This window comes from Bubalus bubalis, chromosome 20 (assembly GCF_019923935.1).
Source record: "Bubalus bubalis isolate 160015118507 breed Murrah chromosome 20, NDDB_SH_1, whole genome shotgun sequence".
In the NCBI taxonomy this organism is placed as follows: Eukaryota; Metazoa; Chordata; class Mammalia; order Artiodactyla; family Bovidae; genus Bubalus; species Bubalus bubalis.
The window spans coordinates 28,324,119-28,340,965 of NC_059176.1; the positions used below are offsets into that span (position 1 = coordinate 28,324,119).

Here is a 16,847-nt window from a genome sequence, read left to right on the forward strand (position 1 = left end):
CCCAGCCTCAGGATCCCACCCCACCAACACACACACACATGGAAAAACTACACATTTTCAGACACAGGACAACAGGAAGGAAGCCCACAATCCTTGAAAGAAGGGAAAGCAGAAGATGAGCCCTACGACTGCCCCAGTTTAGTGCCCTTGAAGGACTTTCCAGACTGTGGCACAGGAAGAGGGAATTCAAACAAAGCCCAGTAACATGGTGAATTGAGAAAAAAATAATCAAGAGTTAAGTGAAGCAAAGGCAGCAAGTATTTATGGGGCAGAATATCAGAGAGGAGGAAGCAACACAGAAAACTGCAGAGAACTGCACAGGGGACCTGAGGAGTCGCTGTTGAGTATTCATCTGCACATGAGTAAGAGGAAATTCCCCGGGACCAAGGAAAGAATCAGCAGGAAGCTGCAAACTGTACAATTTCCCAAGATCACATATGGCTGGGAACATTTGCTATGTTCCCACCAGCCAGAGAGGAAAGATTTACCAATACATGGTAGAGTCCTCTGGAAGTAATCACAGTAGTATTGGGGTAAATTAGCCCTGGACTGAAGTCTGTTCTGGACCCACTCTAAGTTTAAAAGTTATCCTCAAAGAATCAAACTGATTCCAAATAACTTAATTATATATAACAGGAACTGGCAAACTTTTTTTGTAAAGAACCAGACAGTAAATATTTTAGTCTCTTTTACATGGTTGGACCTCATGAACTGGGCAATGTATGTCAAGATATCCATGACAATTGAAGCTGACTATTTTCCTAAAACCATTCCCATTTATTGTATAAATAAACTAAGGCTTGGAGAATATAAGTCAACTTGCTCAAAGTAAATGAAGGTAATAACATAGCCTGCAGTCAAGATCTGACTCCAAGTCTCTCAGACTGTGAAATCCATGGTAACAATTCTGTATTACTACCTCCCTTGTAATAAGCCTTTTGCTATCCCAGTCTAACAGATAAATTTCATCACAGCATGAAAGTTGCTCAGTTGTGTCCAGCTCTTTGCAATCCCATGGACTATATAGTGCATGGAATTCTCCTGGCCAGAATGCTGGAGTGGGTAGCCATTCCCTTCTCCAGGAGATCTTCCCAACCCAGGGATCAAGCCCAAGTCTCCCGCATTGCAGGTAGATTCTTTACCAGCTGAGCCACCAGGGAAGCCCAAGAATACTGCAGTGAGTAGCCTATCCCTTTTCCAGCAAGTCTTCCTGACCCAGGAATCGAACCAGGATCTTCCGCATTGCAGGCAGATTCTTTGCAAATGATGCTATCATCTTAATTGATGCATCCTCTGTCACTATCAACTACTTGTAATAACAGTGAAAGGCAGTGAGCCTTTCACTTACTAGGAACCTTTAAATTTATTTTTTTACTTATTTTTTATACAGCCTTTAAAGTTGTAGACCTTGCCCATGGGCAGTAAATGGTGACATCAGAAATGGGGGTTGGATTAGTGAGATCCCAAAGCCTAATATCTTTCTACCACAGCACACTGTCTTAACAGCAGCACAAATCACAGGCCTCAGAGTGGTCCAAAATTGAGAAGTGTAAGAAAAACTGTGTCCTAAACCACAGAAAGGGAAGAAGGAATGCAACGGGAAACTGAATGGCTATTTGGGAGGGGAAAAGCTTCACTGTGAAGTATGATGTATTCTCTGGGCTTCTTGGCTCATTATCATTTCCGTTTCCATTAAGGTCCAGTTTAATTCTATCAAATTCACAAAGACATTTTCTACTTCTCCTTGCCCTCTCTAGTCTCCTATATTCTCCAAAGCAATCATGTAATAGCATAAAATATATTATATTGCTATTTCTGAGTGTATATTAATCAGATTATAAGCAGCTTTGAGGACATCTTTTGTATCTTATAGCCTATATTCTAACATGACTGCAGTGTCTGCGTTGATAAAGATCATATTCAAGTATTATACTTTTGAAAAATTAATTAGAAATTTTTAAAAAATAGGTTATCAAGTCCAGGTATAAACAAAATAAATGGAGAGAAAAGTCCCAGTGCAAATCTACAGGACTTCTTTATAAAAAGCCACATTTAAATAATATTTCCAGACTTCCGACACAAACTAATTCAGTTGCAAAGCACTCATTTCCACATTACTTTAAAAAAGGAAGAAAAAAATGAGGTCAATAATTTCCTGAAATCCATAACAAGCATTACTAAACCAGAAACCAAGAATTCTGACGTCAGGTTGAAGAATGTCCTACTAAACAAGTAGGTCTCCAAGCACACTCTCTGGTCCTCTAGAGATCCCAGAAAACCTTTCAGATGATCCAAGAGGGGAAGACTATTTTCATAAAAGTACTAAGATATCATTTGGCCTTCCACTCAGTCAACTTTTGCACTGATGGTCCAAAAGCCATGATGGGTACTAGAAACTAATGATGCCTTAGCACAAATCAAGGCAATTGCACCAAATGTACTAGCAGTCATCAGACTCTCCCCCACCATGAACTGCAGTAAAAATAAAGGCCAGCCCTGGATGAAGCAGTGAAATTTACTTATTAAATCTTGACCCTTGAGTACACATCTTTTTAAAATTCTGTGTGACAACACAGAAAATACATATAAAGCATCTCTGCAGCACACAATTACAATTGCCAAGGGAAAGCACTTGTATAATTGTTTGAGCTGTAAGCTAACTGGCTGTATTTTTCATGGACCACCATTTTTACCTGAAAGACAAATTTAAAGACCACATAGATGACAAACCTGTGGTTGCCAAGGGGGAGAAGGGTAGGGAGGGAAGGAATGGAAATTTGGGATTAACAAACTATCATATATAGAACTGATAAACAGCAAGGTCCCAATGTCGAGCACAAGGGACTATATTCAATATCCTGTGAGAAGCCATAATGGAAAGTGTATATGTATACACACAACACACACACACAAATATATCTGAATCACTTTGATGTACAGTAGAAACACAACATTATAAATCAACTATACTTCAATAACATAAACTTTAAAATGAAACTATTACTTGTCAAATTTCGGTGTAGCATCAAAGAAAACTGACACTTATTTGAAATAACTACTAAAATATCATTCTCTTTTTCTAACTACATGTCTGTGTGAGACTGGAATTTCCTCATATATTTCAGCCAAAATATTGCAACAAACAGAACGAAAAATGAGTTATGAAAGTCAAGCAGTTTTCTATCAGGTCAGACATATAAATGATTTACAAAGGTATAAAACAATGCCACTTTTCTCACTGATGTTTTACTTCAGAAAATACTTTTTATTAAAATGTTATTTATGTTAATAAGTATGAGCTTGATGTTATTTTTAATGAATTAACAAAGTTTTTTTTTAATTTCTCAGTCTTAACTCTAACTTGATAAATATCAGTAAATATAACCTCCTGTGTAGCTCAGCTGGTAAAGAATCCACCTGCAATGCAGGAAACCCCAGTTTAATTGCTGGGTCAGGAAGATCCCCTGGAGAAGGGATAGGCTACCCACTCCAGTATTCTTGGGCTTCCCTGGTGGCTCAGATGGTAAAGAATCTGCCTGCAATGCAGGGGACCTGGATTCGAACCCTGGGGGTTGGGAAGATTCCCCTGGAGGAGGGCATGGCAACCCACTCCAGTGTTTTTGCCTGGAGAATCCCCATGGACAGAAGAGCATGGCAGGCTACAGGCCATGGGGTTGCAAAGAATCGGACATGACTGAGCAACTAAGCACAGCACACACATTAGCAAAAGCTGTGTGGGATCCTCGATCATGTTTAAGAGCATAAAAGGCCCCACAGACCAGAAGGTTTGAGAACTACTATAGTGTGTGCTGTGCATTGTGCTCAGTCGCTCAGTCATGTCCCACTCTTTGTGACCAACACTCAGAAGAATATGAAGATAAGTAAACAGTTTATAATCTAAATATTAAAAATTAAAAAACACAAATTTGTGAGGAAAAAAATCTCACTTCACTTCTGGTCACACCCAGGGTTAGGATGTAAGGAGACGACTATCATTTATTTTGGAGGAAACGGATAGATAAGAGGAAAAGCCAACTCTAGGATAAACTTATAGATTCTCCAGAAAAATTCCCAACTCCCCACAGCCCTCAGTTATAACTACCATTTCCTATCTCTGCTTGGAATTACAAAGAAACAGAAGTGGGTAGAGAGGAAAGAGAAACGTCACAGAAATGAGACAAGCCTCAGGCACATTCTAAACAAAGGGCTGTGTTGGGATGGAGACAGAAGGTGGTAGTTTACATTGTGATTTATAAGTGAAACATCCCATACATATTACTCATGGCAGAACATATCACCCATAGTCCCAATGGCCATTTTTAACACTGAAATTAAAAAATAAACATAATCTTTCCATTATTTGTTTTCAATATGCCCAAGTCTTTTGCTCTTTCAAGCCTTCTCAGGATCCAGGGCTGGCTGTATGTACTATATCACAGAAAGATTAGAAGGCCCTCTCCATGGTTCTCTGATCATACCTCTTCATATGTTACATTGCGTGCTGACATTTCCCGTCTCTCCCACTGTAAGCACCTCAAGAATAGAGTTTACATCTTACTCATCTTTTTCCCCTGGAGCACAGCATAGTACCATTATAGTCATGCTCAGTTTCCAAATGATTGATTTCCCAGAGGCCAAATGTAAATATTTTATAAAATACATTTCTTCAAGAAGCACAACACAAGTTGTGCACATTTACAAAACAGTAGTTTCATAAACTGAAAACAGAAATATTATCAAATTTAAAATACATAATTTTTAATACTTATCTAAATTAGCCTCTCTAAAAATGCTGACCCCATGCAACCCCATGGACTTGCAACCCATGGACTGAGCCTACCAGGCTCCTCCGTCCATGGGATTGTCAAGGCAAAAGTACTGGAGTGGGTTGCCATTTCCTTCTCCGGGGGATCTTCCTGACCCAGGGATTGAAACTAGATCTCCCACATTGCAGGCAGATGCTTTACCTTCTGAGCCACCAGGGAAGCCAAAAAATGTTGACCACTTCATCCTAAAGCTCCCCCTTGGCTTCCAGGATGCCATTTCTTCCTGCCTTATTCTTAGTTCTCTGGTCACTCCTTGTCAGTCTTTCTCTGATCACCTTAGGTTATTTCCCCAAAATTCTATTCTCAGCCCTATACAGTACTGCAATCTCTCTGAAATTCTTTTGGGTTACATTATCTAAATCAGGAATTCTCAACTCCAGCAGAAGTGATATTTCAGACCAGATAATAATTTATTGACTTCCCTAGTGGCTCAGTTGATAAAGAATTTGCCTGCAATGCAGGAGACCCAGATTCAATCCCATCCCCTGGAGAAGGAAATGGCAACCCACTCCGGTAATTCTTGCCTGGAGAATTCCACGGACAGAAGAGCCTGGTGGGCTATGGCCCATGGGGTCACAAGAGTCAGACACACTTAGCGGCTAAACCACCACCAATAATTTATTATTATTGTGCTTTGTGCATTACAGGATATGTGCATTGCAGGATATCTAGCAGCATCTCTGGTGTCTACCCACTACATTCCCCCCAGTTACGACAATCAAAAACATCTCTAGTCATTTTTGACAGCACATTTTCATATTGGCTCTCCCTCCTTTTCTCCTTCCTCAGTCCAGTTTTACTCTCTAATAAATTATTAGTGTGCAGGGCTCCGCTTTCTGGGGAACCCAGTTTTTCCAAGAAGAGTCTGTGGTTTGTATATTGCAAGGGAGATCCCAAAGCCCATCAAACTGCAAGCTGCTATTTCTGCTTTCCTTTCCTTAACTGAAATACCTCAGTGACAGCAGAATAAAATCAAAACTTACTGTCACTGATTCCTCACTCACCATGTCTCCAAACCTATTACAAATAACAAGTTCCAGAATAAACAGTCTCGAATAACATCTTTACACTAATACATTCACAGAATAATCGTTGTCCATGCGCTATTTTAGCCTGGCAATGAAGACAGTCTGAGGAAAAGCAGGATGATGCATGCTGAGGTTCCAGTTCCTCTTCTTTTCCCAGGCTGTTCTGTCTCAGAGCAGGGACTGTGAACTCTGTCCTTTTCATCATGGCCCAAATTCAGGCCCCACAATCCTCTACCTCTTATAGCTAACCAGAGCTATACTCAACATTTAAGTTAAAATATGAGGCAAGAGTGGCACTGTCCTACACACTGAAACAATGTGAACAACCATTTCACTCCATGTAACATAATTCTCAAATGTCAAATTACTAACCATATAGGTTCTTTCTCTTTTCTGAAAAATGGAAAAAAGTGGTGTAAGAATCATACATCTACCACAAAGACTAATGGCTAAGAAAATACCTTAAAACAGTCTACATTATTCATTAAAAAAATTATATATATATATATATATATATATATATTATGATTGCAAATTAAGTTACTCACATACCCAAAGTAGAAAATAAAGTATGCATCTAATGTACAAGAAATTTAACAGAAAACTTCTTTTATTCAACTAAGATTGACTGAGCATCTACTATATAACCAAGTGTAAGTGAAACTGAGCCAGAACACCTCAGCTTTGTGGATATTCTACTGTCCGGTAGAGGAGACTGAAAAAATTAAGCAGATAACTTACCCTTGCAATTGCAGTAAGGAGAGTAAGGAGTGAGAGAAGGAGTCATAGAAGAAGAATCATTAAAATTGAGACTTGATAGTAGAAATTAGTTGTGGAGGCGGGGTGGAAGACACTAGAAATGTAAGGTGTCTCAGGGAGAGAGAATATACTATGTGAGGGTCCTCAGCACTTCTGTGCTGGCATTTTTGAGAAACAGAGGCCACTGAGACTGGTATTTGCTGAGTAACAGAACAAGGTTATTGGAACTGAGGCAGTAGAAGTAAATAGAAGGCGGGGACCAAATCATAGAGGTGTTTATAACATTGATAATGTTACAAATGGTAATACAGGTAGCAATAACAATAAGAATTTAAAATATAAGCTCTGTCACTTTTTGTGACAGAAAAATGTAATTTGGGGCTATAATTCATAACAACTTGTATACTAGTGAAGTTTCCAAACTGAACAACAGAGAAAGTTTACAGCTAAGCTTACGAAGTCTCCCAAATAAACCTCACTATTCTATTTTCTCCCAGTTCTGTAATGATTGCTCTTTTACAGAGCAAGTTGATTCACTGGGTTGAGACCATAGACATACTGAAGAAACCCTATACTGTTAAGCCTAGTACAGTTAATACTGTCAAAAAATATACCCAGTTTTTTCCCTTTTGTAATGGTGGTAAAACATTCATAACATAAAATTTACCATCATGAAGTATACAAAAGAGTGATATTAAATATAATGTTGTCCAACCATCACTACCATCCCTCTCCATAATTCTTTTCATCTTAAAAAACTGAAACACTATACCTACCGAACAATATTTCCCCATTTCCCTTTCCCCCCAGCTCCTGGCAACTACCATTCTACTTTCTGTCCTTATAAAATTGACTACTCTAAGTACGTTATGTAAGGGGAATCATACACTATTTCTCTTTTTATGACTGGTTTTACTTCATTTAGCATAACATCCTCATGATTCATCCATGTTTCAGGTTATGACAGAATTATCTCTTTAAGGCTGACTAATACTACATTGTATGTATATATCACATTTAAATTCATTCACTCATGGACATGTGGGTAGCTTCTGCATTTTATCTACTGTGGATAACGCTATGAACATGGGTATACAAAATCTATCCAATCTTAAAGAACAAGATGGCATTTCCATGCATTACCCTATATAGATGTGTCACGCGAGTGTATGTTCCTCGGTTCTTTGTCTCATCACAACAAAGATTTGGAGCAATGGACATTAAAGCCCTCGGTGCATCACAGCTCTCGGGTCTTGGACAAACCGTGTTACAGCTCTTAGGCAAATCAGTGTTACAGCTCCATTTTATTTAGAAGATAGCAGGAGAATCCAAGACTCCAAGAGAAGGGAGTGGAGGAGTGCGGGGAGGGAGAAAGAGAGAGAGAGAAAGAGAGAGAGAGAGCGCGCGCATGCAGGCGAGAGAGTCGGAGAGAAAGCGCTTTGGCTCCTCCTTTTATATGTTTTTTCTTCCACCTGGGCCTGCCCTATGCAAATTGGGCTTAGCCAGGAGTGCTGTTTGTTCTGCCTGAAGTCTTCACTCTGGTCCTCGGACCTTCCTTGTCTTTTAGCCACCGCCATTTTGGACTCCTTTTCCCTATTCTACCTACCTAACAGATGTATGCCACATAGACAAAATCTTGGGTGGAAGTGCAGAAAGAAAATGAAAAAGATGCCTCATTTCATTATTTTTGTGTGTGTGTGAAAGTCGGTCTGTTGTGTCCGATGCTTTTGCAACCCTATGAATTAGACAGTGCATGGAATTCTCCAGGCCAGAATACTAAAGTGAGTTCCTTCTCCAAGGGATCTTCCTAACCCAAGGATCAAACCCAGGTCTCCCACATTGCAGACGGATTCTTAACCAGCTGAGCCACCAGGGATAGCACGTCTAATTTCTCTTCTCTCTTGCTAGCCTCCAAATCCAGATCATCAAAACTTTTCATGCCTCTTAGTATAATTTCATTATTAATGGCCTCTTGCCTTTTGCCCTGGAATCCCCAATTCATGGATGAATTATTTCCCTTATCTTCCACTTCAAAACTCATTTTACATTCTGCTTTCACCAAACTCTTTTTCTGTCTTAAATGCTTTACTTTATGTTAGCTCAAAAAGAAAAAAAAAGGAGGAGGGGGGAGCATATGTTTTGTTAAAATATTCCTCAAAGGTTTCTAAAGTACTCACTGAATTATTAAAGTAACTATGAATCAGCAATAATGTGTTCTGTTCTAAAAAGCAAAAATTCAGAGAATACATACATAAAAACTAGAGTATTACAAACAAAATTGCAAGCTATCCCTCCACAATACCTAATAATAGTAAGTTTCTTTTAATTTTTCTCACTTCAGAGAAGATACTGAAAATGTCCTGATAATGTTGAGAAATACTAAAAATGATCAAAGATTAGGAAATAAGGGGAAAAACAAAAAACAAAACATCTAGTCTATCTGGGGTTAGACTAGAAAAGAGAATATGAACTGAGGTAGAAATTACCAGGGAGCCAGTGCAGAACTCTGAGACCTCAGTCCTGTTTTCAGTAAACATCCCACTCCATTGTCCTGAATTCATAGAATGTGTCTTTAGTCTGATAAATTATCAGCAATCAGATCCAGGGAAGGGTAGTAATTAACTTTTCTTTCATATTGAGTTCAGTTCAGTCGCTCAGTCCTGTCTGACTCTTTGGGACCCCATGGACTGCAGCATGCCAGGCCTCCCTGTCCATCACCAACTCCTGGAGTTTACTCAAATTCATGTCCATTGAGTTGGTGATGCCATCCAACCATCTCATCCTCTGTCATCCCCTTCTCCTCCGGCCTTCAATCTTTCCCAGCATCAGGGTCTTTTCAAATGACTCAGTTCTTCGTATCAGGTGGACAAAGTATTGGAGTTTCAGCTTCAACATCAGTCCTTCCAATGAATATTCAGGACTGATTTAATTTAGGATGGACTGGTTAGATCTCCTTGCAGCCCAAGGGACTCTCAAGAGTCTTCTCCAACACCACAGTTCAAAAGCATCAATTCTTCAGCACTCAGTTTTCTTTATAGTCCAACTCTCACATCCATACGTGACCACTGGAAAAACCATACCTTCAAGTCCCCTGACTTCAGCCCTAATTCTTTCTGAGCACCACTCTTCTCCACAGTGAAATAGATATGAGTAAGTAAAGTAAAGTAAATGTCGCTCAGTCGTGTCGATCTTTGCGACCCCATGGATTTTAGCCCACCAGGTTCCTCCGTCCGTGGGATTTTCCAGGCAAGAATACTGGAGTGGGTTGCCATTTCCTTCTCCAGGAGATCTTCCCAACCCAGGGATCAAACCCAGTTCTCCCACGTTGTAGGCAGACGCTTTACCATCTAAGCCACTGGGGAAGTCTAAGAATCATATTATTTAGGAGTGCACATGCCTCAATGGGGGCTTCCCAGTTGCCTTAACTGCCTGTGGCCTCAGCATCGATTCTGGATCAGGAAGATACCCTAGAGAAGGGAAATTGCAACACACTCCAGTATTCTTGCCTGGAGAATCCCATGGACAGAGGAGCCTGGAGCGCTACAGTCCATGGGGTCCCAAGAGTCAGATACAACTTAGCTACTAAACCAACACCAGTATTCTTGCCTGGAGAAATCCATGGAGAGAGGAACCTGGAGGGCTACAGTCCACGGTATCACAGAAGTCAGATATGAACAAGTGCCTGACTGTGTACACACAGCTACTAAAATACACTTGTTTGTTCTGTAGATAAATAAAGCATTCTTCATGGACTTTATGTGCTACAGCCTTTGGCTAAGATGGTTTGCAGCAGAACAAGTAGAACTCCAAAAAAGAGGCTGCCTATTCTCCAGCTCAGAACTGGCAAAGAAAAAAGGAAAAGGGTTTTACCATACTAAAAAAAGTATTTAGTTCAGACTATTCAATGACCTGTGTAAGAAACAATAAGTCAAGTGAAGGGTGGACTTTTGTCTTGATAAAGTAGGGTGACAGGATTCTTTAAAGAACACAAATCTTATCTCTGAGATATTTTAAAGATAAATATCTTTATCTGAGGTTCCTGACATTGTACAGGAGACAGGGATCAAGACCATCCCCATGGAAAAGAAATGCAAAAAAGCAAAACGGCTGTCTGGGGAGGCCTTACAAATAGCTATGAAAAGAAGAGAAGCAAAAAGCAAAGGAGAAAAGGAAAGATATAAGCATCTGAATGCAGAGTTCCAAAGAATAGCAAGAAGAAATAAGAAAGCCTTCCTCAGCGATCAATGCAAAGAAATAGAGGTAAACAATAGAATGGGAAAGACTAGAGAGCTCTTCAAGAACATTAGAGATACCAAGGGAACATTTCATGCAAAGATGGGCTTGATAAAGGACAGAAATGGTATGGACCTAACAGAAGCAGAAGATATTAAGAAGAGGTGGCAAGAATACAGAGAAGAACTGTACAAAGAAGATCTTCATGACCAAGATAATCACGATGATGTGATCACTGACCTAGAGCCAGACATCCTGGAATGTGAAGTCAAGTGGGCCTTAGAAAGCATCACTATGAACAAAGCTAGAGGAGGTGACAGAATTCCAGTTGAGCTATTCCAAATCCTGAAAGATGATGCTGTGAAAGTGCTGCACTCAATATGCCAGCAAATTTGGAAAACTCAGCAGTGGCCACAGGACTGGAAAAGGTCAGTTTTCATTCCAATCCCAAAGAAAGGCAATGCCAAAGAATGCTCAAACTACCGCACAACTGCACTCATCTCACACGCTAGTAAAGTAATGCTGAAAATTCTCCAAGCCAGGCTTCAGCAATACATGAACCGTGAACTTCCAGACGTTCAAGCTGATTTTAGAAAAGGCAGAGGAACCAGAGATCAAATTGCCAACATCCGCTGGATCATGGAAAAAGCAAGAGAGTTCCAGAAAAACATTCATGTCTGTTTTATTGACTATGTCAAAGCCTTTGACTGTGTGGATCACAATAAACTGTGGAAAATTCTTCAAGAGATGGGAATACCAGACCACCTGACCTGCCTCTTGAGAAATCTGTATGCAGGTCAGGAAGCAACAGTTAGAACTGGACATGGAACAACAGACTGGTTCCAAACAGGAAAAGGAGTCCGTCAAGGCTGTATATTGTCACCCTGCTTATTTAACTTATATGCAGAGTACATCATGAGAAACGCTGGACTGGAAGAAGCACAAGCTGGAATCAAGATTGCTGGGAGAAATATCAATAACCTCAGATATGCAGATGACACCACCCTGATGGCAGAAAGTGAAGAGGAACTAAAAAGCCTCTTGACGAAAGTGAAAGAGGAGAGTGAAAAATTTGGCTTAAAGCTCAACATTCAGAAAACGAAGATCATGGCATCTGGTCCCATCACTTCATGGGAAATAGATGGGGAAACAGTGGAAACAATGTCAGACTTTTTTGGGGGGGGCTCCAAACTCACTGCAGATGGTGATTGCAGCCATGATATTAAAAGACACTTACTCCTTGGAAGGAAAGTTATGACCAACCTAGATAGCATATTGAAAAGCAGAGACATTGCTTTGCCAACAAAGGTCCATCTAGTCCAGGCTATGGTTTTCCCAGTGGTCATGTATGGATGTGAGAGTTGGACTGTGAAGAAAGCTGAGCGCCAAAGAATGGATGCTTTTGAACTGTGGTGTTGGAGAAGACTCTTGAGAGTTCCCTGGACTGCAAGAAGATCCAACCAGTCCATTCTGAAGATCAGCCCTGGGATTTCTTTGGAAGGAATGATGCTAAAGCTGAAACTCCCGTACTTTGGCCACCTCATGCGAAGAGTTGACTCATTGGAAAAGACTCTGATGCTGGGAGGGATTGGGGGCAGGAGGAGAAGGGGACGACAGAGGATGAGATGGCTGGATGGCATCACTGACTCGATGGACGTGAGTCTGAGTGAACTCAGGGAGTTGGTGATGGACAGGGAGGCTGGGCGTGCTGCGATTCGTGGGTCGCAAAGAGTCGGACAGGACTGAGCGACTGAACTGAACTGAACTGAAAGCCAGAGTAAACCAAAACAAGATTTACAGATTAACATGATTAAATTAATAAGATTTCAAGATTCCTTCAACTCCTGATTTACACTTTGCTTAATATTCTGGGCTTCCCTGGTAGCTCAGTGGTAAAGAATTCATCTGCTAATGCAGGAGACGTGGGTCCATCCCGGGGTAGGGAAGATCCCTTGGAGAAGGAAATGGCAATTTACTTCAGTATTCTTGCCTGGGAAATCCCATGGACAGAGGAGCCTAGTAGGCTACACAGCCCATGGGGTTGCAAAAGAGTTGGACACAATTCAGTGAGTAAACAACAGCAACAATTTAATATTGTAGGTATAAAACAGATTGTAAACAAAATCCAGGAAGTCAGCAAGAAAAAAGTCATTTCTATAACACCTTGATTATGCAATACATCCCAGAACCCTTTCCAAAGATAATCAGAGGAACTCTAGCATCAGATTAAACCCAAGAGTCCACAAGATAATGACCAGAAGAAGTAAATTATAAATGAGAAACTTTCACTGTAACTACTGCATCCGAATTTAATTATTCAAGTCAGTAACTTCAGTAACACCCCTAACTCTCTGCCTTGGAAGAAAAAAAGGTAATTTCAGAAATAAGTAGAATTCACTCTCATTCTTTATACACTTAAATTACCTTAAGAAAATTTAGTCACTTCTTGATAGCTCTTACTGGAGATGACTGCTATTATAAAAAGTCATTTGCCAAGCTGATTTTCCACATTTTCTCTGTCTCTTCTGTACACACATTCATTTCATAAACTTGGAAAATGCTTATTAAGACAGAGAGAGCAGAATATTGTGACATGAGTGGAAAATCTATCCCCCAACAAAAAAAAGTGAATCCTACTTAAAAAAAAGTCTCATAGTTAATCATTATTAATAAGAACTGTGTCATCCTCAATAAAATTACTTGACATTTCAATTTTAGTAACCTCTTTCCACAGGCCTTAAAATTTTTCCTACTTTATTAGCTAAATATACTATAAGACATTCTTTAGTAAAACTAAGTAGTGATAAATTCACAACTGTGATAAAGAGTGAATTCATCATCATAAAACTGTGAAAGAAAGCAGATGTCTACCAATAAAAGTTAGTTGAGAAAGCTTAGTGAAAATCCTCAACAAAAAAGAGTATTACATTAGTGAATTAACAACACATTTCTGTGTGCAACTACCATGTAATATTTTCTTACAATTTCAAGTGAAAACCTTCCTAGTCAATAATTTCTAGGGGTATAGTTTGGCTATAGTATAATATGAAATCTGCATATTATGTTATTTACAAACTTAAAAAAGAGAAAAATGACTGATATTTGTTCTTTAGACCAAAAAAAGCTTAACTCATAGTAAGATGAGAATTTCTCAAACTACACATGGATTTTATTCTAAACTCCATTAGGTTCCCAAAGCAACTGGTCATTTGCAGCCATTATAATGTCAACCTGGTGAGGTTTTTTGTACAGTACTCTCTCTACAAACCAGCTAGACTTTCCATTACCATAATTTTGCATACTGCATACCAACATAGAAAATCACTATTGCCATTTTAAGCTGATAGAAACATTTTCGACCTAAGAAATCCAAAACTATTATAAACAAATTTTTCCTCAATTACTGAATTCACTTCTCTAGAAACAAATGTAAAATTTCCCTTGGTGATCAAGACTAAAATATCATAAGTATAAGAAGTATGGTTTTTCTATAATCTCCTCAAAAAGAAAAAATATAAGAGAATGAATCTGCCAACTTTAACATGGAGTTTTAAAATTAACAAATTGATCAAAACTACATTACCATATGTCTGCTTAAATAATGAACAGAAAAATACAGTCCTGAAGTCCCATTCCCTCTATGGTTGTGTAGCTAAGTCCAAGAACAGGGGAAACATTTATAAAGCTAAGATTCTGCTCACAGTTCTATCTCCCCAAAATCTGAACCACTGAAAACAAATCTTTTTTCTTACTGTTAATAAGATAATTTCATGCTGCACTGTGCTTTCTTTAATAAACAGTAATACAGGATAAATTAAAATGACAAAAACATAGAAAAGTCAAAATGATGCCAATTAAAATACAATGGTAGCAGGTTTATCTAAGATTCAAAAACCAATTTATAAGATGGGCTTTCAAGAATCCCCACTCTTCTAAGTGAATGCCTTAATCTTTCGGTTTATCTCTTATGGGACTTGAGATCTGCTTGTCGACACACAGTCTTTTCAGGCTTTCCAAGATTGCCAGTAGCTCATTTTTGCCAGAAAGTCTATTTAATGGCAGCCAATTTGCAAACATCAAATTTAAGAGTACAGCTTCAGGAAAACAAGAAGAAAGAAATTAAAGTTCACTTCAAGTATTTATACTGGCATAGAGTGAACAGACTACTTAAGAAAAAACTGACACCGAGGGCTCCATTTCGCCATCACTCATGCGCTACACGCACTAGCTGTCATGCTCCTTTAATCAAGAGACAGACGTAAGAGTCTATCAGTTAAAGTATACACATGCATTACTTCTTTGTGTAAGTTTGACATTTTGGCTCACGGCACATATTTGTAAACTAAGTACGCATTCCACTAAAAGGGCAAAGAACAAAGAAACTAGAATAAATTAGCTTTCTTTTAAGTTTATATTTTCACAAAACAAGAAAACAGCTTAAGTGGGTGCTTGAAATGTAGGACAGCTAGGGTCCCTTTTATCATCACTAGAGCCTTAAATTCCTTCAAGTAATAGGAAGAATCCTTATTATCTGATACGCGGTTATTCAGAACTTAACTCTGTAACTGATTTCAACAACTACAGCACGAATAAAACCACCTTGGTGGTGGTTTAGTCGCTAAATTGTGTCCAACTCTTGATCCCCAGGGACTGCAGCCCACCAGGCTCCTCTGTCCATGGGATTCTCCAGGCAAGAATATTGGAGTGGGTTGCCATTTCCTTCTCTAGGGGACCTTTCTGACCCAGGAATCAAACCTGGGTCTCCAGCATTGCAGGCAGATTCTCTAAAGACTGAGGTATGAGGGAAGCCCATCTCAGCACAAACAAAGGTACCTTAAATAGCAGATAATGTCTTACTATCTAACATTTAATCACAATGACAAAAATAACACCTTCTGTTATGTACACAGAAAATTCAATAAAAACCCTTCATTAAATACATTTTGTCCTAGATTCATGGAAAATAAAAGGTCCAATAAGAAATAAAAGAAATTATTCAATCTCATATGCTTACTATAGTTACAAATACATTTTAATAAAGTGTCTTCACTCAAAACTATTTTTCAAGGAAAGTTACCAGTTGTTTCAATTTTTCTTTTTTTGAGCATAGAATTTCCTTGTTCTTAAAGCTTTATATTTAATAGTTTTGTAAGAAAATATAATAACAGCTATAAATATTAAAGATTTATTCAAAAAATTACTCTGTCCTATTATTGATGGCAGTGAAGGCTGGGGAGAGAAATTAATTTTTTCAAAAACAATTTAAAATAAATATAACAAAAATCTGATTAGAGAAAATAATTTTCAGCTCTTCTAACAAATATATTAGATACTTTCTATTCAAATACCCCCATACATCCACACATTTTATATACAAAGACTATGATGAGCTAAATTTGACCATGTACAGTGTGCCAAGCACTGTGTTTCATATGCACTACACTTACAGCAATTTTGTAGTTAAGCAATTAAATATAGCAATTCTATCTGGTAAGTACAATTGTTTAACCCTATTTTAGACATGGGGGCATTGAGGCACAAAGAGGTTGAACAAGTCATTCAAAGCTACACTGTTAATCGGTGACAGAGCCAGATTTCAAACCCAGACAGTCTGACTCCATACCTTATATTGCAGTGCGCATAAGGTATACACAGTATATGGCACAATGCCTGACACCCTGCAGGTACTAAATAAAAGTGTAACTATATTGTCATACTCTTTATCTCTTCTTTACTTACTCTGTGATAATTCTGGATTGCCTTTCAGATTCATCATCTTTGGAATTGAAGGGCCATACACATCCACATCTAACAGACCAACAGCCTTTGACTGTAAGAAAACAGAATTTACCATAAGATTCCCCCACTCTTCATCAAAGATAAAGTGCACAGCAACAGTAAGTCTAACTACAGAGAAGCTAATTTGCAAAATATTTCAAAATCATAACCTAAACTTTTAAAGCAACAGTAAGGTAAAAGAACATAAACTTCTCAGTATAAA

At 38.8% G+C, this 16,847-nt stretch overlaps 1 protein-coding gene across 2 annotated transcripts in view; it reads right to left on the bottom strand.

Moving 5' to 3' along the window:
• NUBPL (nucleotide binding protein like) overlaps nucleotides 1-16,847 on the bottom strand; it is a 457,415-nt gene that overhangs the window by 393,851 nt on the left and 46,717 nt on the right. For both annotated transcript variants that reach the window (XM_045163735.1, XM_025271622.3), the window contains exon 4: nucleotides 16,586-16,676. In XM_045163735.1, coding sequence (XP_045019670.1) covers nucleotides 16,586-16,676 — 91 coding nt within the window. The remainder of the gene's footprint in view (nucleotides 1-16,585; nucleotides 16,677-16,847) is intronic.